Source organism: Somniosus microcephalus, chromosome 11 (genome assembly GCF_052327205.1).
Source record: "Somniosus microcephalus isolate GS21.2 chromosome 11, FLI_Smic_1.0, whole genome shotgun sequence".
NCBI classification, from domain to species: domain Eukaryota; kingdom Metazoa; phylum Chordata; class Chondrichthyes; order Squaliformes; family Somniosidae; genus Somniosus; species Somniosus microcephalus.
In genome coordinates this window covers 212,666,178-212,691,653 of record NC_140997.1, presented here as the reverse complement: position 1 = coordinate 212,691,653, position 25,476 = coordinate 212,666,178, and the positions used below count along the sequence as shown (strand labels likewise).

Genomic DNA, 25,476 nt, shown 5'->3' with positions numbered 1-25,476 from the left:
GTAATTATAAACTTGATGGAGCCATCTTTAACATTCCCTTTATCAGAATTTCAGAATGTAATAACTGGAATCTATTTAGGCGCATATTTCCTTCAAACCAACCCTGGAGCAACAGCGTAAATGTCCTGATTGCGGTGAAACACTGTTGGATGGAGACTTCATTATACAGTACGATGTCAATCGAGACCTATCTGGTGGTGACATACAGGTAATTAGATGACCATTTTAAATAGTTCCTACTTCTTCACGTTGTGTAACATTTCACCAATTTCCTCATATATGTTATTTCAGGTTGTGAATGGCTACTTTGTCCACCATTTTGCACCTACGAATCTACCAAGATTGCCTAAGAATGTCATCTTTGTGATAGACCGCAGCTTTTCTATGCGTGGCCTCAAATTTAAACAGGTATTGTAATCCACCTAATCCATCTAGTGATTTATTTTAAAGTTTTTGCTGAAAAATATTTGCCAAACTCTCCCTATTTGTTTGAAAGATACTTCCATGTCTTCAATAGTGCTACTTGTGTCAAAACATGCCATTGCAACAAATGTGTGTTTGCACAGCAACCTTACTGTTGCAGCGATGCTAACATTGAAGTTTAAGTTGAGTCACATAAATGGCTGACACCTGATTGCACAACTGGGAACTGTAGTTGCCCAGCCTCAGCCTTAATATGATCTTCAGTAGTGTGGCTTTTGAATTCTTCTCCCTTCTTTGTAACAGAGCAGAGGGAGGAAAATTGGATGCTGAGACATCCTGAGCTGCATTGGGTCAGGTTTGCTTCTCCAGCTTCACATGTGGAATGATGCCCAATGTGGGGGAAACATAAAAGAGGAGCGAAGAACAGTATTAACCTGAGGCAATAACATAAATATTATTTTCTCATTTACAGACAAAGCTAGCTCTTCTTAGAATCTTAGGAGATATGAACATAAAGGATCATTTTACAATAATCAGTTTTGATTCCACCATTGAAAAGTGGAGGGATTCATTAGTTCAGGCAACTCCAGAAAATGTACTGCAAGCAAAAAGATACATCTTCTACTTACGGCTAGGAGCAGGTAAAGATACACTTTCTGCTTACAGCTAAGAGCAAGTAAAGATGCAAGTAAGTACAAGTAAAGATGCACTTTTACAGCTAGGTGCAGGTAAAATTAGTTCCTAATTATTGCTGTCATAAATTCCAAAGTAATGTTTTTCGACAGATTATAATATCTTCTGATAAGCACATGCTAAGTTTTAGTATATACTCCGCAGGGACCGGAGGTAAAAGAATCAGGTTGCAAATAGACCCGTCACAATATCGTCAGTGATAAAACAGGTGATGCGACTGGTCCAGCTGAGCTACTGGTTAATGCTGACCCTTAGAATGTTGATGATGGGGAACTCGGTGATAGTGGTGCCTTTGAAGGTCAGGAGCAGTTTGTTGGGCTTTTTCTTATTGGAGATGGTCATTGCCTGGTGCTTGCGTGGCGTGAATGTTACCCCAATCACATGTCATCCCAAGCCTGAACGTTGTCCTGCTGTAGGCTGGCAGGAGTGGTTTCATTATCGGAGGAATTGTTAATGGAACTGAACACTATGGAATCATCAGTAAACGGTCCCACTCCTGACTTTATGAAAGAGTAGTTAGTGACTTAAATTCCGTGGCCGGAATTTTGTCGGTCCTCAGAGTGCGGGATTGGAGGCGGGGCCGCTGTCAAAATCGCAAAGATTGACAGCGGGCAGGAAACCCGCTGTCAACCCGCCTCCAATCAATCTTCCAAAGTGTCGGGTATTTGCTAAGATTTATCTCCAGGCAGCTGGTGAGAGAGCAACACATGTTGATTCAGCCTCTAATATTATCTGTCTTCTTGTGAAGATGAACTTAACTGGCATTCCTTAACTTGCTTGGCTGTGACAACTGCGATCAGGGCCTTACCTTGTGGGCAATGAGGATGAATCCACAACCTATTATTCATCCTATTACTCAACTCATTTGCTTCTATAATGCTAAAAATTGGACAATCAAAAATAGAAAATAAAAGAAAACTGCCAAAAGCTCATCCCGAATAATTATCACTGTGGTTCACTTTGTATGCATATGGAGGGGGGGTAAGGGAGACCTTTCTTTCTTAAAGCTCTCTTTTTATGGAATTTACGTAAGTTTTTCCTGTATAAATTATATCCCGTATAAATTATCCCTTATCTTTGGTCCGCTTGTCTTAATGTCTCTGCAGCCAAGGGGCTGGGCAGTCAGCCAGCTCCCAGCTTGCCACCAATTCCTCCTTCCTCCAGGAAACCCCCAGGACTGCTCAGGCGTAACTCTTCCCTCTGATGAGACATCAAAGTCTCTACGTCCCCTCCATGCTCGGCATGGTGAAATTAGGTAGCTCTGATGTGACTGAATAGAATCTTTTATATCAGCTTAACTTGCTCGATAGCACTCTGGCCTCAGAGTCAGAAGGTTGTATGTTCAAGCCAAACTACAGACTTGAACATATAATCTACGCTGATACGTCTGTGCAGTACTTGAGAGATTTCTGCATTGTTGGAGGTACGGGGGCGATTTTACCAGCCCTGGGGAGGTGGGTTTGGTGGCGGGACTGCCGCGAAAATGGCAGAATCGGGGGGCGGGATGCCCGCCTCCGTGCCATCTTCCCAGGAGGCAGGTGCCCGACCCATGCCGGGTCCCGTCTCCTTGAGGCGGGAAGGGGATTAGTGCCAATTAACTGCTTGTTAACAGGTAGTTAAGAGGCAGTTTTTTTTGAGAATCCCTATTTTCAGCCCTGAAGTGTGGGCTTCCTGATGGCTCCAAATCTTGCCGGGGTCAGCGAGGCAGACCGTTGGTCTGCGGGGGTCGGAGGGGCCGAGATGTCCGGTGTTCAGGTGAGTGATGGGTGCATGTGTGCAGAGGTAAGTGTGTGAGGTGTGTGTAAAGTGTTTTAATAAGTTTTACTTACCTTTACTTCTTCCTGCGGGCTTCCTCCCTTCAGGTCTCGGGAGTCCCTCAGCTCACCGGCACAGAAAGCAGAATGGTCGCTGAACTGTCAAAAGCTGCAGCCTTCTGCTTTCTTTTCAGGTAAGCTCTCTAACTGAGCCTGAATGTTTTTGGGGTGATCTCCATTCATATATTTGACAGGTCTATCTGTCAAGTGTATGAAGGGAGATTCCCTTCTTTGATTGGCTCCCCATGGCCCACGTGATCCCAGGGACGCTCACGAACCACCTGCGCCCCTGGGATACGTGGGCCCTGCACACTTGGAGTTTCGAGAGGCCCAGCATCGGAACTATACGCACCTCGGGAGCCCTCAGGTAAGCGCGTAGATTTTTTCCAGATCAGAGGCTTTGATCAGAAAATACGGCCCATTAGCAAGATACTGCGGATGCTGGAAATCTGAAATAACAACAGAAAATGCTGGAAACACTCAGCAGGCCAGGCATCTCCACGGATGCTGCCTGGCCTGTTGAGTGTTTCCAGCATTTACCAAAAATAGATTATCTAGCCATTCATTCATTTGTTGTTTGCCACACCCTGCTATGTGCAAATTGGCTGCATAACAAAAATGACTGCACTGCAAAAGTATTCCATTGTCTGTAGAGTGCTTTGGGACATCTGAGGGCATGAAAAGATGCTATATGAATGCAGGTTCTTTATTTCTTTATCATAACTCAAATTCTATGCAGCTAAACATTTAAAATAATCTGTTAGAAAATGATACTGCAGTCAAGCAGAGTCAACATGGTTTTATGAAAGGGAAATCATATTTAACAAATTTGCTGGAGTTCTTTGAGAAGGTAACGAGCAGGGTGGACAAAGGTGAACCAGTGGATGTGGTGTATTTGGATTTCCAGAAGGCATTTGATAAGGTGCCACATAAAAGGTTACCGCATAAGATAAGTGCTCACAGAATTGGGGGTAATATATTAGCATGGATAGAGAATTGGCTAACTAACAGAAAGTAGAAAGTCGGGATAAATGGGTCATTTTCCGGTTGGCAGAAGGTAATTAGTGAGGTGCCACAGGGATCGGTGCTCAGGCCTCAACTATTTACAATCTACATTAATGACTTGGATGAAGGGACCAAGTGTAATGTAGCCAAGTTTGCGGATGATACAAAGATGGGTGGGAAAGCAAGTTGTGCAGAGGACTCAAAGAACCTGCAAAGGGATATAGACAGGCTAAGTGAGTGGGCAAACATTTGGCAGGAAAAATATAAAGCAAATTATTATTTAAATGGAGAGAGATTACAAAATGCTACAGTTCAGAGGGACCTGGGGGTCCTTGTGCCTGAAACACAAAAAGTTAGCATGCAGGTACAGCAAGTAATCAAAAAGGCAAATGGAATGTTGGCCTTTATTTCAAAGAAGTTGGAGTATAAAAGCAGGGAAGTCCTGCTACAACTGTACAGGGTATTGGTGAGACCACACCTCGAGTACTGCATACAGTTTTGATCTCCTTATTTAAGGAAGGATATACTTGCATTGGAGGCAGTTCAGAGACGATTCACTAGGTTAATTCCAGAGATGAGGGGGTTGACTTATGAGGAAAGGTTGAGCAGGCTGGACCTATACTCATTGGAATTTAGAAGAATGAGAGGTGATCTTATTGAAACATATAAGATACTGAGGGGGTTCGACAAGGTAGATGCAGAGAGGATGTTTCCCCTCGTGGGGAAACCTAGAACGCAGGGGCAAAGTTTTAGAATAAAGGGTCGCCCTTTTAGAACTGAGATGAGGAGGAACTTCTTCTCTCAGAGGGTCGTAAATCTGTGGAATTCTCTGCCCCAGAGAGCTGTGGAGGCTGGGTCATTAAATACAGCAAATAGTGATGTTATTTTCCTGTTTGATTATCATGCCTTACCAGCATAGTTGCATGTATTGATTACTTATGCCTGACCAGCAGAGGTCATGTGAGAGACAAGCAGTTGAGTTTAGTTCAGTTTCGTTCTAGATGGATCACTAGCACCGTGTCTCCTGTAAAGCTGTGTAAAGAGTTGAACAGACTTTAGATTAAAAGACATTCTCTTTCATAAATGTCTCGTCATTGAACCCACAAAGAAATCAATACATGGTGTCAGAAGTGATTGAAAGAGATGAAGAGAAAAAATCTGAAGTTAAATCAGCTCTCCACAAATTAGCAAGCCAAAAGAGAACATCGTTGCTTACCATTGGAGAATAGCTAACGAAGTGAAAAATGGAAGGTTTACACCCACCGGCGACGCTTCAGTTGACAGGTAATGTGGCTGAAAATTGGAGGAGATTCAAACAACGTTTAGAATTGTATTTAGCGGCAATCGGAGCTGACGAGAAAAGTAATAAAAAGAAATCGTCACTGTTCTTACATGTCGTGGGTGATGAAGCGCTGGAGGTGTATAATAACTTCACATTCGCTGCTAATGGAGACAAAATGAAGCTAGATAAAATAATGGAACAATTTGAGGCCTACTGCATACCTAAACATAACGTGACGTTTGAGAGGCACAGATTTTTCACGTGTACAGAAAACGGGTGAGACTATTGATCAGTATGTGACTGAACTGAGAAACAGAAGCAAATTGTGTGAATTTGGGGGACTGACAGACTCGCTGATAAAAGACAGACTGGTGTGTGGTATTCCAGATAATGGTCTAAGGGAAAGACTGCTAAGAAAGCAAGATCTAGACCTGGGAAAAGCCATAGCACTGTGTAGGGCTACAGAGACTGTAAAGTTGCAGGCAAAGGAGCTGTTCAGTGACAGTAGCTGCAACGTGGATGCAGTGAGAAAGAACGGATACAAACCGTTTAACAAAAAGAGTGCCAATGTGAAAAAAGAGGCGTGGCCAGCGAACGAAAATGAAAGGGACAATCGAAAGTCATGTAGTCAATGCGGTACACAGCATCCACCAAGAAAGTGTCCAGCATATGGTAAAACATGCAATAGTTGCAACAAGAACAACCATTATGCCCGTTGCTGTAAGAACCAAATGCAACAAAGCAAGGTCCATGCAGTAGATGAAAGCGACATAGAGGAGTTCTATGTAGATGTGGTGTCTGAAAACAAAAAAGAAGAAAGAGACTGGATGTTGACACTAAAAGTGAATGACATACACATTCCATTTAAATTGGATACTGGGGCACAAGTTAATGTGATATCAGAGACTGATTTTAAGAAAATTAGACCCAGACCAAAGATACATGGAATAAAAGTGAAAGTGACAGGATACTCAGGTACTGATATACCAGTGAAAGGAAGATGCATTGTCAAAGTAACACACAAGGACAGAGAGCACACGCTAGCATTAATCGTGGTGCCAAAGGATGTGCAAGCCATACTAGGTTTAAAAGCCTGTGAGAGACTTAACCTGGTAAAGAGAGTCCTCGTTGTGGAAAGCGAAGGAGAGACAGTCTATGATGAACTGAATGTTGCGTACACACCGGGTAAGCTGATGTATACAGCAGACACGTTGTCCAGAGCTGTTGACCCAGGAGAGCCCGCAAACACAGTGAAAAGACTGATGTACAAGGCAAAAGACAGTGGAACTGACTTCTACCAGAGCATGCTTGTATACCGCACAACACCGCTCGAGTGTGGTATGTCACCAGCCCAACTCCTGATGGGACGTCGGCTAAGATCAAACCTACCCATCCTGGAGAACCTCCTGAAAACAAAAGAGGGGGAGAAAGTGAGGAAGTTCAAAGAACAACAGAAAGAAAAGCAAAAGTACTACTATGACAGAGGAACACAAAACCTACCTGAACTCCACACTGGTGACCAAGTAAGGTTCAAAGACAAAACAAACATATGGACTCAGAAGGGAACTGTCCTGAGTGAAGTTCAACCAAGATCATACACCATTCAGACAGATGAGGGTGCTGTTCTAAGAAGAAATCGTCAAGATCTTCTCATGGGACCAGCCACAGCAGGTCAAGAGACTGATACTGTTGAACAACCTGATCACACAGCTGAGAACACATCATCTGAGGCAACAACTCAGATTCAAGGACAATCAATTAGAAAATCCTCAAGACACGTGAAGCCTCCTGAGAGACTCATTGAGCAAATTTAAGGACTATTGTTATAGAAGGAAGTAATGTTATCTTATTCTTTCTTCAAGTTCTAGTGTATTTACATATTTCATGTGAACACACAAAGCAAGGTTAAAAAACCTTGATCATGATAATGATAATGTAAGTTCATTAAGTGTTACAGTTAAAATGCAGATTAATACAAAGAAAACATGTTGTTAGTTAAAAGTAAAATACTTTTGTTTTAAGAAAAGGAGATGTAATGATATCAGCAAATAGTGATGTTATTTGCCTGTTTGATTATCATGTCTTACCAGCATAGTTGCCTGATTGATTGCTTGTGCCTGACCAGCAGAGGGCATGTGACCGAGACAAGCAAGGCAGTTTAGTTTAGTTTCAGTTTCGTTCTAGATGCATCACTAGCATCGTGTCTCCTGTAAAGCTGTATAAAGAGTTGAACAGACTTTAGATTAAAAGACATTCTCTTTCATAAATGTCTCATCATTGAACCCACAAAGAAATCAATACAGTGGAGATAGACAGATTTTTGCAAGATAAGGGAATGAAGGGTTATGGGGAGCGGGCGGAGAAGTGGCATTGAGCCCAAGATCAGCCATGATCTTATTGAATGGCGGAGCAGGCTCGAGGGGCCAAGTGGCCTATTCCTGCTCCTATTTCTTATGTTCTTATGATACACCAGGGCTTGAATTTCTACAGATTGATTGTGGATGGGGGTGGGGAGGTGAAGGGAAATGCAGCCAGGTTTGTTATATTAGCACCACATTAAATCGCTGATGAATAAAATTGAAAACAATTTACAAAATCCAATCCTTCACAAGGAGTTGTTACTGTCAGAGGGATGGCTCAGTGCTCTGGGCTGATTGTACTCAGCGTGCTAAGTGATAAAAACATGAATAATTGAGGATGGCATTGTGCTTGGGTCAATGTTATACATTTTAATGTTTAATGTCACCTCGATCAGATATAATGTTAACAAATGCAAGGCAGTTTGGTATGTTTGAAATTCTGTGCTTGAATCAGAATTATAATGATATAATTATAATAAACAGTTCTGTGTTTTATGTGGCACTGACTGCATCATTTTGAGTAAGTTATTATCAAATATTTATTATAATTAAATTATAAAAATGGTAGGCCAGCATGCGTTTCCTCTCTGTCACACTTGAAGTGTCAGACTAAAATTTCTGTTTCATGAAGTATATTAAACAAAGGCAGTCATTTGAGTCAGGAGCAAGTGTCTGTAATGTCTGAGTGATCTTACCAGAAAAAAAGAGAAAATAAGCCCAAGTGGTGTTCAAACGGCAATTAAATGCTGACTTCACACAGTGTTTACTTAAGAGCAGTTAGGCCTTTTGGCCTTGAAGGAATACAAATTAGCAGCAGAATAATACATTCTGCATTACAATGTATAATATGGTCCTTATAAAACCACATATAATCTGAACTTACCATGAGTAATTCCATGGAGGTCCACTAGAATATATATAAAAGGATTGAGATCTGTCCCTTGCTCCTCAGAGGTCGCACTTTGTCACACATGGAAGTCTCTGTGTCACACACAAAAAAAAGAGACCTCACAACCGATTTTGGGCAAGATCACAGAGGAGAATTTCCCCCATGTGTTTCCTGATGTAATAAAACTCACTACGCACTTGGTTTGAGCATAAAGCAAGGCTTTAATCAACTTGTTTCAGAACATGGAGGTCTAGTTGTATTTCACTAGTTCCTTGTCTTACAAAATGTCCCTACAAGCTGGGCCCACGCCCGAGTATTTATACTCCTTGGACGGCGCCACCAGCTGGCCGTCCAGCGTTATTTCACGAGTAGTTTCTTGATGAATGATGAGATTTATAACATTTCCCATATATAAGTGTAAAAGATATCCATTGCTGAATGTGAGCTTATAACACAAGCTGATTTTTTTTTCTCCCTTTCATTCCAGAAACAAATATAAATGATTCTCTGCTACTAGCTGTAAGTCTTCTGGACACAGCTCACAAACAAAAGCAACTGCCTGAAAGAAGTGTCTCCATGATAATTCTCTTAACTGATGGTGATCCAAATGTGGGTTAGTTTAAAAAAATCTTCCTACCCGATATAAAACTATTGGAATAATCAGAATTCTCAAATATTGTGTAACCCTTATAACTATAACATTAATTTTTTTTGAAGGTATATGAAAGCATCTTCTGGCCATAAATTTAGAATTTATGTTATAAGTCTTGAATGATATTTTTATTTTGGGAGAGATGAATGTGAGCCAGTACTTACCTAATTGTAATCATCATTATAATTATATCATAACTGATTTGATCATTATCTCATACAAAAATAGTGACAGGAACTTGGAAAAGATGATTTACATTAACCCACTGTTGCCTACCTCCTTGCAATTGGCTGCACAGTGGAGTTGATAAAGGAATGCTGTCTAACCTTCCCCTCTGCATGGCACAGCTTGTGAAGACCTAAAGACTGAAAGAAAACTAATTAAAAGTAGGATTAAGAGAAACACAAAAAGTTGCTTAATAGGATAAATTTATTCACTGTTATCACAGGAGAAAAGGACCCAGTAAAAATCCAAGTCAATGTTAAAAGCGCCATACAGGAGAGGTACAGCTTGTACTGCCTTGGTTTTGGTTTTGACGTTGATTACAGTTTTCTGGAAAAAATGGCACTGGATAATGGTGGTGTGGCTCGACTTATTTACGATGATTCAGATTCAGCCTTGCAGCTCCAGGTAAGCAGATGTCAAAGTAAAGATTCATTCACCATTCGAATCAGTCTCCAGCACAGGCCCCTCATTCAGGGGGGCATAGGAAAAGGTGGTGTGTAGTTTGTCTTTGCTGTATCAGAAATGAATTTTATGTGTGAATAGAAGAAGGGCTAGTAAAGTAGAATAAATGTTTGTCAGAAGAGGAAAGTTGATAAAATTTTGCATGTTATACAGATTTGCATAGGCAAACAAACTCACAAAAATAAGGGGAAGGACTGAAGTGATACAAACCTACAAAGATCTGATTGATCACATTTTTCTCCAAAGAATGCAATGTTTTACCTCAGCGTTAGTGACAACCTTGTTTTACCATGGGAATGGCTTCATGTAATTCCTTTTCAATTTATTACTGAAAGAGGATAGGATTGGGTTAGGCTGTGATGTACCCAGGGTGAATAGTCTGCTGATAATCACTGTCAAGGTTCACAATTGAATAACGTAAAGTACCAAAGGGCAACAAGTGCCCACGACCTTGATTACCCAATTGATGCCTTCAGGGAAGGAGAAAATTGGTGAAGGGAAAAAAACATAAAACTAGCATACAATCTATGAGCCCTGTTGTATCTTTTTAAATCTCCAGTTTAGTCCGAAAATTTTTGAATTTGATTTTTACGTACCATATTTTTATCTGCATGTTAGTCCAGAAATTTATGGCCTTCTTTGAAGTTAAAAGAGGAAGGCTATCTTGTTCATGGGCCATATCCTTCCGCAGGTTATTTCTCCCAGCAGAAAAATTTCTCTAAAAATGGTGGATGACGTAAGAAAACTACTAGGCACTTGGTCTAAGCGTTAAACAAAGCTTTAATCAACTGTTTTAAAACATGGAGGTCTAGTTGTGTCCTTCACTAGTTCCTGTTAAGAATGTCCTGCGCAAGCTGGGCCCGTGCCCGAGTATTTATACTCTCCCTGGACAGCACCACCCGTAGGCCGCTCAGTATTATTTCATAAGTCTTTCTTTCATGAATGACTGATTCATGTCAGGGGACTCAGCAGAAACATTATAGAGTGTATAGCTATCAGCAGTTGCTGCACTCCTCCAGCATCAGGATATTTAAATATCAACTTTCCCTCCTGAGTCCAGGCTCCCACTGATCATTTAAATTTGGAGACATCTCAGGAGGAGGTTAGATAGAGGGAGGCCAGACTGATGCTGGGAGGAACAGTTGCCATTTGAATATCATAATGATGAAGGGGTGGAGCAACTTCTGATAGGAATGCTATGGGGGCAATTTTGTGACTGGGGGCGCGTTGGAGGCGGGACTGCTGCTTGTTGGGTCGATGTCCCGCCTCCATCGATTTGTGGCCAACCCACGCTGTTTTCCCCTGATTGACCTTGTTAAGCTCGCCCAGCGGGCTTAGCAGGCCAATCAAGGGAAAGCCGGTTGCAGAGCACGTCAACGTATGACGTTTCATCTGTCAAAAAAATTTTGACAGATGAATTGTCATCGTTTGACCGCTCTGTGAAGCTGTCAAACACTGACATTCTCTGCAGTTTGATGAGGTCTTGAATACAAGACCCCATCAAACTTCTTTCTTTAACAGAATTGAGATGGCTGTTGCATCTGTGAATGCAAGGGCCACGTGTCAATCCCAACACGGAGGTGCGAGACTCTCCGCATACAAACCGACTGAAGCCTGCAGGAAGAAACAAAGGTAAGTACACTTTTAAAAACACTTTGCACTTACCTCAGATACTCACCTCTACACTCTTGCACCCATCACTTACCTTCACACCACACTTTTGCACCCCACTGACCCCCGCAGACCCAGTACTCGCCTCGCCTCGCTGGCGGGTTTTGGAGCCTTTGGGAAGCCCACACTTGTGAGTGCAAAAAGGGGATAATCCTATTTTCTGCCTATTAACCTGTTAACAGGCAGTTAATAGGCTTTAATCCCTTCCCACCTCCAAGGAGACGGGACCAGACGCGGGGCGGCTACTTGCCTCATGGGAAGATGGCACGGAGACGGATTGGGCACACCCCCCCAAATTATGCCATTTTCACGGCAGTCCCGCCTCCATACCCGCCTCCCCAGGGCTGGCAAAATCGCCCCCTCTGTATTTGCACCTGCCAGCTGAATATAAAGGTGAGAATTTTGATAAATAGAAGCTCTGAAATGTTCACCCTTGTCTTATATGAAGGTGATGGATTTTTGAGTGAAAATATGATGGTGGGGTGGCTACCTTATACTTGGGGAGCCGAGCTAAGATCCTTTTCTGCTAGTTTTAATTCTTGATACTGTTTGTAGAACTGTTTATTTAATCTTTTTAAAAAAAAGTTTGTTCATCTTTATTTCAGGCTTGCCTTTTCCCCATGTGAGAGTCCCAATCTTTGTTTTGCTCTCTCTAACATTATTAAAAAGTTAGAATCAAAGGCGCCGGTTTGCTGTCTGTGAGAATTCTGCGTTTTGATTGGCTGCTTCGACAGCTTGTTGACATCACAGCAGCTCTTTGCTGGGACTCCCCATTCATTTCCGTTGATTGGAATTATGCGTCGGAAAACCCGAAATTCGCGACACACAGATGGCGAGACCTTTGTGCGAAGCTTACTTCGGGACCAGCAGCAAATATAGAAACATACAAACATAGAAGATAGGAGCAGGAGTAGGCCATTCGGCCCTTCGAGCCTGCTCCGCCATTCAATGAGATCATGGCTGATCATTCAAATTCAGTACCCTGTCCCTGCCTTCTCCCCATATCCCTTGATCCCTTTAGCCTTAAGAAATATATCCAACTCTTTCTTGAATATATTTAATGAACTGGCCTCCACCGCCCTCTGTGGCAGAGAATTCCACAGGTTCACCACTCTCTGGGCGAAGAAATTCCTCCTCATTTCAGTCCTAAATGTCCTACCCCTTATCCTTAGACTATGACCCCTGGTTCTGGACTCCCCGACCATCAGGAACATCCTTCCAGCATCTAGTCTGTCCAGGCCTGACAGAATTTTATAGGTTTCGATGAGATCCCCTCTCAATCTTCTAAACTCCAGTGAGTATAAGCCCAATCGACACAATCTCTCCTCATACGTCATTCCTGCCATCCCAGGTATCAGCCTGGTGAATCTTCGCTGCACTCCTTCCATGGCAAGACCGTCCTTCCTCAGATAAGGCGACCAAAACTGCACACAATACTCAAGGTGCAGTCTCACCAAGGCCCTGTACAACTGTAGCAATTCCCTCATCCAGGTCATTAATATATATTGTGAACAGCTGGGGTCCTAGGACCGATCCTTGCGGTACCCCACTAGTCACTGCCTGCCACTTGGAAAACGACCCGTTTATTCCAACTCTTTGCTTTCTGTCCGCCAACCAGTTCTCTATCCAAGTCAATACCTTGCCCCCAATCCGATGTGCCTTAATTTTGCACGCTAATCTCTTATGCGGGACCTTATCGAAAGCCTTCTGAAAGTCCAAATACACCACATCCACTGGTTCTCCCTTATCTATTTTACCAGTCACATCCTCAAAAAATTCCAGTAGATTTGTCAAGCATGATTTACCTTTTGTAAATTCATTTGACTTTTTCCGATCCTGTCACTGCTTTCCAAGTGCTTTGCTATTACATCTTTTATAATGGACTCTAGCATTTTCCCCACTACCGATGTCAGGCTTACCGGTCTATAATTCCCCGCTTTTTCTCTGCCACCTTTTTTGAATAGTGGGGTAACATTAGCTACCCTCCAATCCATGGGTACTGTTCCAGAGTCTATCGCGTTCTGGAAGATGACCAGCAATGCATCTACTATTTCTAGGGCCACTTCCTTAAGTACCCTGGGATGTAGATTATCAGGCCCTGGGGATTTATCGGCCTTCAGTCCCATCAATTTTCCTAACACCATTTCCCTACAAATACTGATTTCTTTCAGTTCCACCCTTTCATCCGACCCTATGTTCCCCGGTATTTCTGTGAGGTTATTTGTGTCCTCCTTTGTGAAGACAGAACCAAAATATGTATTTAGTTGGTCTGCCATTTCTTTGTTCCCCATTATAAATTCCCCCGATTCTGACTGCAAGGGACCTACGCTTGACTTCACCAATCTTTTTCTCTTCGCATATCTATAAAAGCTTTTACAGTCAGTTTTTATGTTCCCTGCGAGCTTACTCTCATATTCTATTTTCCCTTTCTTAATTAATCCCTTTGTCCTCCTTTGTTGGATCCTGAATTGCTCCCAATCCTCAGGATTATTGCTTTTTCTGGCCAATTTGTATGTCCTCTCCTTGGATCTTATGCTATCCCTAATTTCCCTTGTTACCCACGGTTGAGTCACCTTTTTTGTTTTATTTTTATGCCAAACTGGGATGAACAACTTCTGTAGTTCATCCATTCAGTCTTTGAATGTTTGCCATTGCCTATCCACCGACACCCCTTTGAGTGCCATTCCCCAATCAATCCTACCCAACTCGCTCCTCAGACCATTGTAGTTTCCTTTATTTAAATTGAGGACCCTTGTTTCTGAGTCAACTACTTCATTCTCCATCTTAATGAAGAATTCGATCATATTATGATCGCTCCGACCCAAGGGGCCTCGTACAACAAGATTGCTAAGTAATCCTTTCTCGTTACATAATACCCAGTCTAAGATAGTCTGATCTCTGGTTGGTTCCTCGACATATTGGTCCAGGAAACCATCCGGTAAACACTCCAGGAATTCCTCCTCCACAGTATTGTTACCAATTTGGTTAGCCCAATCTATATGTAGATTAAAGTCACCCATGATGACTGCTGTACCCTTATTGCACGCTTCTTTAATTTCCCTTTTAATGCCATCCCCAACCTCCGCCTTACTGTTTGGAGGTCTATATACCACTCCCACTAATGTTTTTTTCCCCTTAGTATTTCTCAATTCTACCCATACAGATTCCACATCATCAGAGCTAATATCCTTCATTACAATTGTGTTAATCCCTTCTTTAACCAGTAATGCTACCCCACCTCCCTTTCCTTTTTGCCTATCTTTCCTGAATATCGAATACCCCTGGATGTTGAGTTCCCAGTCTTGGCCATCCTTGAGCCACGTTTCCGTAATCCCAACCAAATCATATTCGTTTAATCAAATCAAATCAACTTTTATTGTCATTGTTAGTGCACAAGTGCAGTACAACGAAATGTAGGCTTGCGGCTCCCGAGAGTGTACAATTTGGATTAGGACACTTAAACATTTCAACATACATTTGTACATATATATTAGCATAAATATGACCATAATAAAGTGCATCGGCAGATGTGCAGGCTTTAGTGTTTATTTGTGGAGTTCAGTAGGATAACAGCCCTGGGAAAGAAGCTGTTCCTAAATTTGCGCAGCCAATTCATCCACCTTATTACAAATGCTCCTCGCATTAAGACACAAAGCCTTCAGGCTTGTTTTTTTAATGCTCTTAGACCTATTAGAATTATTATTTACTGTGGCCATGTTTGATTTAAACCGTTGATTTCTCTGACTGCCACTTCTGTTTTTCTCCTCCCTATCTTTTGCTTTTATCCTTGTTTCCCTTTCCTCTGTCTCCCTGCTCAGGTTCCCAACCCCCTTCCATTTTAGTTTAAACCCTCCCCCACAGCACTAGCAAACAAACCCCCTAGGACATCGGTTCCAGCCCTGCCCAGGTGCAGACTGTCCGGTTTGAACTGGTCCCACCTCCCCCAGAACCGGTTCCAATGTCCCAGGAACTTGAATCCCTCCCCCTGGCACCATTCCTCTAGCCACGTATTCATCTGAAGTATCCTTCTATTTCTACTCTGACTAGCACATGGCACTGGTAGCAATCCTGAGATTACTACCTTTGAGGTCCTGTTTTTTAATTTACCTCCTAACTTCCTATATTCCGCTTTTAGGACCTCATCCCGCTTTTTACCTACATCATTGGTGCCTATATGCACCACGACAACTGGCAGTTCACCCTCCCCTTCCAAGATGTTCTGCAGCCGCTCGGAGACGTCCTTGACCCTTGCACCAGGGAGGCAACACACCATCCTGGAGTCTCGTTTGCGGCCGCAGAAACGCCTATCTATTCCCCTTACAATTGAATCCCCTATTACTATAGCTCTACCACTCTTTTTCCTCCCATTCTGTGCAGCAGAGCCACCCCTGGTGCCAGGAAGTTGGCTGCTGCTGCCTTCCTCTGATAAGCGATCCCCCCCAACAGTACTCAAAGTGGTGTATCTATTGGAGAGGGGGATGGCCACAGGGGACCCCTGCACTACCTGCCTGCGCCTAGTACTCTGCCTGTTGGTCACCCGTTCCCTTTCTTCCTGTCCAACCTCTACCTGTGGTGTGTCCAACTCCCTAAACGTGCTATTCACGATGTCCCGAGCATCGTGAACGCTCCAGTATGCATCCAATCGCAGCTCCAGCGCCGCAATGCGGTCTGTCAGTAGCTGCAGCTGGGTGCACTTCCTGCACACGTAGTTGTCAGGGACACAGGAAGTGTCCCTGAGTTCCCACATATCGCAGGAGGAGCAGATCACGGGGCCGGGCTGTCCTGCCATGATTTACCCTTTAATTAATTGAGTTTAAATTAAATCAATCAATCCCACTAATTACACTACAGTTAAATAGTTTTACCAACAGTCCCCACTACACCAGAGAGACCTTAGAAACTATAAACCAGAGTTAAAATATAAAAAAGAGAAATACTCACCAACCAATCACTTACCTGCTTCCTGCTGACGTCACACTTTGATTACTTTTTACCTCTCTCCCCTGCTGCTGAATTGGTCGGGCCTCGCTGCTGCCGCCGTTTTTAAGCTCTGCCGATGCTGCTCTCTCCCAGGTCCAGGTCCAGGCTCTGTGGTCGGGCCTCGCTGCTGCTGCCGCTTTTAAGCTCTGCCGATGCTGCTCTCTCCCAGGTCCAGGTCCAGGCTCTGTGGTCGGGCCTCGCTGCTGCTGCCGCTTTTAAGCTCTGCCGATGCTGCTCTCTCCCAAGTCCAGGTCCAGGCTCTGCTTCGCTGCTGACCGCAAATTCCAGGCCACTATCTTGCATAGAAGTCCCCTGGTCTGACTGCGAGCCAGATACACAGCAAGATTCTCACTAGTTCGTAACTGTTAGAGGCAAAGTGAAAATAAAAGTCTCAACAGTTTCAGTGCAATAGAGGCCACAACCCCAAACTACTGTCATGTTTCACTCACCTATATTAACCAATTAGAAAAGTATGAAATGTTCACCTTGCACTGCAGATCAGGAATGGCTATGTGAACACTTTGCACATAAGAGGGAGCTCTGGCATTTGGCCAGTGCTGTACCTAATCTGAGGACCAGTGATCTATCACTGGATGAAAGGTAGATAATTGTTTTACCTCTCTGTATTAGCTTTATCTTGTGCACATATGGACTGAAAATTCACCTAAAAAGTAATCTTTACAATTTGCCTATTTTGTATGTTACTGTTTCATTTAATTCGTTTTTAATGAAATGGCTTTTAAAAAATTGCTTAAACCCTTTATTCTGTGTAAATCTCTGTCGTTATTTGTTTTCCTACAGGGTTTTTACGATGAAGTGGCAAATCCCTTGCTTATGGATGTTGAGCTGCAATATTCTGAGAATGCCATTTCAGAATTAACAGAGACCAATTTTAGACAGTATTACGATGGATCTGAAATTGTGGTAGCTGGCCAGATTTCAGACAACAGTCTGGATATATTCACGGTAGAAATTATAGCTCAAACTGTAAGTTCCCAAACTCCTCATACGTGTTTTTTAACTCTTTGTAGTGTAGCATTTGAACTTGATAAAATAGACAGTAAAGCAAAACAGAACAAAATTGCTACTGAATATTAGTTCAATTTCTAAAATAAACATTTCTACTTTGAGCAGCACCGTTGAGTAAAAACAGTAAGTTGGTCAGCAGAAAGGCCTCAGAAACATCTCAAAGCTTCATACAGTGTTAATTACTTTTTTTTGGAGTGCAGTAACTGCTGTTATGTGGTAAATGTGGCAGCCATTTTAGGCACAAGATTCGACAAACAGAAGTGCAAGGAATTACATGGGATTACATAGGATATATGGCACAGAAACAGGCCATTCGGCCCAACCAGTCTATGCCGGTGTTTATGCTCCACTCGAGCCTCCCCCCGTCTTTCCTCATCTAAATCTATCAGCATAGCCCTCTATTCCCTTCTCCCTCATATGTTTGTCCGGCCTCCCCTTAAATGCATCTATACTATTCGCTTCAACCACTCCCTGTGGTAGCGAGTTCCACATTCTCACCACTCTTTGGGTAAAGAAGTTTGTTCTGAATTCCCTATTGGATTTCTTGGTGACTATCTTGTATTGATGGCCTCTACTAATGCTCTTCCCCACAAGTGGAAACATTCTCTCTGTATCCACTCTATCAAAACCTTTCAGAATTTTATAGACCTCTTAGGTCACCCCTCAGCCTTTTTTCAAGAGAAAAGTGACACCTGTTCATCCTTTCCTGATATACCCTCGCATTTCTGGTATCATCCTTGTAAATCTTCTCTGCACCCTCTCCAGTGCCTCTACATCCTTTTTATAATATGGCGACCAGAACTGCACCCAGTGCTCCAAGTGTGGTCTAACCAAGGTTCGATACAGGTTTAGCATAACTTCTCTACTTTTCATTTCTATCTCTCTAGAAATAAACCCTAGTGCTTGGTCGCAACTTTTAGTGATTTGTGTATTTGTACTCCAAGATCCCTTTGTTCCTCTACCCCACCTAGACTCGCACCCTCCAAGTGATAAGTGACCTCCCTATTCTTCCTACCAAAATGTAATACCTCACATTTGTCTGTGTTGAATTTCATCCACAAATTTAGAAATGATATTTTTGATTCCAAAGTCTAAATCGTTAATGTAAATTGTGAACAGCAGTGGTCCCAGCACTGATCTTTGTGGAACACCACTACCCACCTTCTGCCAATGTGAATAACTACCCTTTACTCCCACTCTCTGCTTTCTGTCTTGAAGCCAGCTAGCTATCCATTCTACTACTTGTCCCCTGACTTCCCATTCTCTGACCTTATTTATTACTAACTTGTTTTTTGTAGTTTTAGTTGAGAGGTGATAGTCAGCAAAGTTCTCAGCTCCTCTTTAAATAGTGCCATGGGATTTTTATAACAACAAACTTCCATCTATATACCTTTTAACATAGAAAATGGCCCAAGTGTTTCCACAGAGGAGTCAACAGTTCTTGTTGCTGTTTTTGTTTCTCTTTCAGATGTTGCTCAAACTGAAAGAAAGAAAGAGTTGCACTCACATGGCACCTTTTCACGTATCAAATGTGCTTTACATAGAATGAACAACTTTGTAATGCAGTGACTGTTTTTAGGTAGACAAATGCAGTAGCCATCTTGCACACAAAATGCCACCATCAGCAATGAGATAAATGACCAGCTAGTATGCTTTCAATGCTTAAGGAGATTAGGGAGAACACCTGAATATAGAGAACTCCCTGATCTTCTTGGAGTAGCACGATGGAATCTTTAACATCTACCAGGACAGACAATTTAATATCTTATCTGAAGGACAGCAACTGCAGCAACGTAACACTTCCTCCAACTAAATTAGAGTGTCAGTCAAAATTATGTGCTCAGGTTCTGAAGTCAGGCTTAATCCCATGTTTTTCTGACTCAAAGGCGAGAGTGCTACCAACTGAACCAAGCTGGCAACCAGTGCATGTACAGTATGAGTTATGTTATTACAGATTTCCTGCATTTAGTTCTTTTTATCTCTGACAACACACCATTGATTTTTCTTAATTTAAAATGCCTTCCCAAGAACAGAATGATTTATCTTTATAGAGTCAGATTGAAATCTTTAATGTCAGCCACATTGATGATGTACTTCCCTTGCAGGCCAGCAGTAATTTATATCTTGAGGGCAAAGTCAACATGTCAGAGGCAGAGAGCGTTCTTGAACATCAGCAATATATTTTTGGTGACTTTACTGAGAGACTGTGGGCTTACTTGACTATTCAACAGCTCTTAAAACAAAGGTAAAGTAGGGAATTCTTGCTTTCTACAAAATTGCACCATTGATAATTAGCAAGCGGAACAGGTCGAGTTCATATTTGAAAAGAATTCTGAGCAGTTTAACAAAAATTTATAGCTAACAAAATATGCTTTGATCATAAAGAAGAATGTAGTGAGTTAACTGATCTAAGCTAAGGCAGCAGTGGGGAGCTATAGTTGGCCCTCAGCTTCTCTGCATCTGCAAAGGGGGCAAGTTGGCCAAATTGCTCTTCATAACCATTATCAAAAGTCCCTGCTACATAATGTACTCATATGGATGGGGCTGAGGATAGGATTGGAATCGGCTGTGAAGACCCCCATGGTCAAATAGCCTACCAACACTAACTGTTCAGACTCTCCAATGAAGAATGGTTATTTGGGGGAGTTGTCCCTACCTTTCAAAGTATACCCTAGCACGAGTCATTGGTTTCAGAAGAGGAGGTGTATGAGAGGAAATTGGAGGGAAAGTTGGAGGAGAGAAAAATTGATTGTTTGTTGAAACAGTTCATAAATCATTCAATCTGTTTCCAATTTCAGGGTTTCAGCAGGTGCAGAGGAAAAGGAAAAACTAAAGGACAGAGCCTTGGAACTTTCGCTGAAGTATAGCTTTGTAACGCCACTAACGTCAATGGTTGTGACTAAACCAGAGGAGAACAGAATGCATGGAATCCTCATGGCTGACAAACCCATGAGACATGGTATCCTTTGTTTTTAGTTCTCTGGTTTAAATTGCCTTTTTTGGATATAATTTAAACTTTGGCCATGGCATCAATCATAAATATTACCTCTGTAAAAACTATCATAAAAAAATATTTTGAGTGATTTAGCCTCAAAATTACTTGTGGTGGTTATAGCCAATGTACTTAATGGCCTCATAAGACATTCCTCATGTGTTATTTCAAAAGCCTCAAAAAAGTTCATAATTAATCCACTGGTATCGCCATGGTAATTTCTGGGCTTGTATGCTCTTGCAATATTTGCACTTTCCAGGAATGTAATAATTAACCACAATAAAAATACACAGGGAGCAGTAGTTAAAGCAATGTGCCTGACATGGGGCAGACAGACAGTCTTAAAATAACAATGGCCCTGAATTTGCGGTCAGCGGCGAAGCGACGGTGATCACCGCTGACCTTGAAGAAAGCTTCCCACAAAGATCTCGCGATCTCTGTGGCAAAAACTTTAGCTTTCTCAACGTTTCTTTGATTGCAGCGCAAACATCAAACCAGGAAATAAAAAGCAGGGATTATCATTCACTTCTTAAAAATTTTACAGAGAGCAAAATAAAGATTGGGACATACACACGGGGTTAAGGTTGAAGCTGAAATATCATAAACCTTTAAAATAATAAAATATATATATATATATTTTTTTAAGATCTAGTAATTTTTATCATAATAGAGATATTTGACATTCCACAAATATAAAACTGTTTTTTTCAGGGCCAGAACGGTTTTTCAGCAGTGGTTATTACTCAGAACGCTGTTAAAACCCTAGTTACATCTCATTGAACAAGGTTTGGCTTTTTATGGGGTGCTTAACAGCGATATTACAGCGGCAAAGGGGAAGTTTTTGTCGGTTCAAGTGATTTCAATGATTGCCGGCTATGGGGAGTTCCACAGCGCAACTTCAGGATTCCCACGTTTATCTGCGCGCGCACGCACTAAATCCTGAAGTTATGGTCAGTTTCAGAGGGGTAATGACGGCAATGCTGACAGTTTCGCCATCATTACCACTGTAAAATCTGGGCCATTATTGAGGGGGGCACAGTTTCAATAAGGAATTAGTGCCAAATTTGTCTACCACCTAAACTAGCCGGCAGCTCAGGATTTAGGATGTTTGATAAACACCTAGACCCTAAAATTCCGCAGTGTCATTTTTGCTGGGTTTTGTTCCTGAGCTGGGACTTGCGCCCACCGATCTTCTGCTGAAGAGAGCAGCAGCAAGCTGGAGAAGCAGCACGTAAATAGGAAAATGCTCACCACAGTGAGTTGACCGTTGGGTCACTATAATGGATGGCTCATGTGTGATTTTGTGCAATCTTTAAATAATATCTTCCACTGGAGGTTCTGGCAGAAGCAGGGAAAGAAGGGAGAAAGGCATTGCACGGAGGCAAAAAAGTAGAGCCCACAACCTCAGTGAGACCGACCTACAAATCCTCCTAAATGGTTGCTGCAAAAGGAGAGAAAGGCTACTGGGTCTCCTTGAGAGGAAGCCAAAACAAGTGTTCCTTGTACTATGTGGAGGGAGTTGACAGTGGCACTGAGTGTCACATCCCTCACTTCCCAGAACTTCAGACCAGTGCTGCAAGAAGTTCAATGAGCTGATAAGGGCAGGCAAGGTAACAGACTGACCACTCTCCCGTTCCTTCTGGCCATCAACACCCTTCGCCCTCTGAAAGTTATTAGCTGCACAACTAACCCTTCACTCTAGGTAAGGATGGGGGGTGGGGGAGGTGGGGAGTGTGTCATTAAACAAGGGACCTTACAGTATATGTTGCCATCTCCCCTAATAGTAGTTACTTGCGTACAGAATTTTAAAATCCTTTCCACTGCTTTAACATTTATTACACCACCTGGGAGATGAACTTCAATTGCTAGACCTCACCTACTTCACTCAATCATGTTGCAGGAGAATCTTGCGCACAATGCCTGTGTGCACAAGCCATCCGTTCACACAATCTTCTTTGAAGAGCTCAGGGAGGGCCGAATTCCTAAGAACATAAGAAATAGGAGCAGGAGTAGGCCATTCGGCCCTTTGAGCCTGCAGGACTAGACAGGCAGACTAGATGCAGGAAGGATATTCCCAATGGTCGGGGAGTCCAGAACCAGGGGTCACAGTCTAAGGATAATGGGTGCCATTTAGGACTGAGATGAGGAGGAATTTCTTCACCCAGAGAGTGGTGAACCTGTGGCATTCTCTACCACAGAAGGCAGTTGAGGTCAACTTATTAAATATATTCAAGAAGGAGTTAGATATATTTCTTAAGGCTAAAGGGATCAAGGGATATGGGGAGAAGGCAGGGACAGGGTACTGAATTTGGATGATCAGCCATGATCTCATTAAATGGCGGAACAGGCTCAAGGGGCCGAATGGCCTACTCCTGCTCCTATCTTCTATGTCTTCTATGTCTATGCCATTCAATAAGATCATGGCTGATCTTCTACCTCAACTCCACCTTCCCGCATTATCCCCATATCCCTTGATTCCCTTAATATCTAAAAATCTATCGATCTCTGTCTTGAATATACTAAGGACGAATGCATAATGGAAAGTTGCACACACGATCTGGGCATTGAGTGAGTGGCAGCCCTTTCTGTTCAGGAAGTTGAGGGGGTTAACCATGGGAGCTTGCCCCAGTAACACCATAACACTGGATGGCCCTATCTTGTTGACATGCTGTGATGCCAAATTGGAAGAATTCCCCAGAATTCCCCAGTCCTCTGGAAAAACTATGGCCCAGAAATTCGGGTCGGGGGCTTCCCGCGGGTGCAAGCCTCCGACCTGCACTTGCCTTGCGCGCCGGCCGTTGTGCTGTGGGCCCCCGTGGAATTCTGATCCGGGGCCTGGTCCAGCTGCCGGCGCGCAGTGCTTGCGTATCCCAGGGGCGCAGTTAGTTCGATGCGTCCCCTGGGATCACGTGGGCCATGGGGATCCAATTGGAGCAGGGAATGCTCCATTCATAAGATTGACAGGAAGAGCAGTCAAAACTTATAAATACTACGGCCCCAAAACATCACTAAATCTTCAAATACATTTTTTTTTAATCACATTTAAAAAATAAACTGTAAATTACATGAAATAACTATTTTAAACAATAATTTAAATTTTTGAATTTTTAAAAATTTTTTCTAACGGGGCTAAAAATAAACTTCCCTTGCTTTAAAGTATTTAAAAATAATAAACCTGTGGAAAAAAATGTTTTAATTTTAATTAATTCACCACTTACCTTGTAAAAAGCAGGCCTTATGCCTGCTTTTTAAATCTGTGAATTCTGCAGACTTACCCTCCCAGGAAAACCTACAATCTCTCCTCATACGACAGTCCTGCCATCCCAGGAATCAGTCTGGTGAACCTTCGCTGCACACCCTCTAAGGTCTTCATAGGAGCTGTGTGGCATGTAAATTCTTTGGGTGGGGAATAATATCTTAAAGGGTGCATCCTCCTCATACACTGCTGCACTCTCCTTTCCTCCATTCTCTCCTGCTGCTCCTCTTCCTCTATTATAATGGAAAGCAAAGGAATGCCCAATGGGAATTCCATACCTGGTCCTTAAAACCCCTCACTGTGGGTAGGGGCAAAAATATCCCAGTGGTCTCACGGGCAGTCAGAGGAAAGTCCAGCACTGTTTAGGGGAAAAACAAAATAAAAAAGGCTTCAAGAACTCTTCCGCAGTTCCAGTAATCTGTCGTCAAAGTTTGTATACTCTTCAGACTCAAAAGTTCCTCAGTCACTCCAGTTTCAGTTATTACTAGTAACAAGTTCCCCTTATAAATCCTGCTCTAAGTTACCCCTGGTGCATTGTGAGTGTAACTTTGGAATTTTGTCATGCCAACACCACTGGCCCTCGGTTACATATTTAAAGCAGCTCTATGGTAGGTGAATCATGGGGAAAACCACAATAGGAAACTTGGACACATCAACTTTGGGGTAGAATACTGGTGGAAATGGATTCCACTCCAATTCGCAGACCAGTAAATTGAGTTGCAACAATTGTAAGCCCTAGAAATACTGACAATGGTGAGCAATTACACAGCCTTAGTATTCTAGTTGATTTCGTAATTGGAGCCTGGTCATTTATTACTTGCTGAGTTCACTTTTCTGTTGAAAATGTGCATGGATAACCACAGATCCCCTCTGTTCAAATCATCATCCCGTAAAACTATACACTGCCCAAACACCAGTCATACCCAATGAGCATTAACTCACCCTCCTGGAATGACTCCACGGGGGTAATCTTCACCTTCACCACTTACGTGGTAAACTAGCGGAGGGGATCACCTACCCATTATAGAACCTGCCTGATTTTAAATTCCTCCTGTTTATTACCCAAGTGATGAAGGTGAAACTTACCCCCAGTATGTAATTCCACCGAGGCCTTGTTTGCCCTCTCCGGTGGGCGGAAAATATTCCATCACACTATTTGAAGTGGAGCAGGAGAGTTCTCATCAGTGTCCTGGCCAATAGTTATCCCTCAACCAACACCAAAAAAACAGATGCTCCGATCATTATCTCATTGCTGTTTGTGGGACCTTGCTGTGTGCAAATTGGCTGCCACATTTCCCTACATTATAACAGTGACTACACTTTAACAATTACTTAATTGGCAATAAAGCACTTTCGGGCATCCTGAGGTTGTGAAAGTTGTTATATAAATCCAAGTTCTTTCTTTCATAGGGGGCTAAATTCGGTTGATTTAGAGGGCGCTAATGGGTCTCAAATCAACTAGTGCCTGGGCCTGGCGCCGCTAACACCTCCCGTGAAATTTAGCGCGAGGTAGGCGGCGGCGCTGCTAAGTGTTAGCGCCGCGCGGCGCTGCGGGCGATGACATCATCACTATGCGCAGCACCCCGCTCGCGCCCCGGCTGTAACATTGGGTGGTGCCTCCCGACTTACCGCCGGACGCTATGTCCGCCAGGGTCGGGGGGCCTACCTGTGGCTGGGGCGGCGCTAGTTAAAGGGGAGGTGGCGGGCGGCCATTTTTGTTGCTGCCCGCCTGCCAGCACCTGC

At 42.8% G+C, this 25,476-nt stretch overlaps 1 protein-coding gene across 2 annotated transcripts in view; it reads left to right on the top strand.

Moving 5' to 3' along the window:
• Nucleotides 1–25,476, top strand: part of itih3a.2 (inter-alpha-trypsin inhibitor heavy chain 3a, tandem duplicate 2) — a 72,958-nt gene that overhangs the window by 9,614 nt on the left and 37,868 nt on the right. For both annotated transcript variants that reach the window (XM_086001863.1, XM_086001862.1), the window contains exons 8-15: nucleotides 80–208; nucleotides 292–408; nucleotides 896–1,064; nucleotides 8,954–9,079; nucleotides 9,567–9,748; nucleotides 17,258–17,443; nucleotides 19,591–19,730; nucleotides 20,284–20,444. In XM_086001863.1, coding sequence (XP_085857989.1) covers nucleotides 80–208; nucleotides 292–408; nucleotides 896–1,064; nucleotides 8,954–9,079; nucleotides 9,567–9,748; nucleotides 17,258–17,443; nucleotides 19,591–19,730; nucleotides 20,284–20,444 — 1,210 coding nt within the window. The remainder of the gene's footprint in view (nucleotides 1–79; nucleotides 209–291; nucleotides 409–895; nucleotides 1,065–8,953; nucleotides 9,080–9,566; nucleotides 9,749–17,257; nucleotides 17,444–19,590; nucleotides 19,731–20,283; nucleotides 20,445–25,476) is intronic.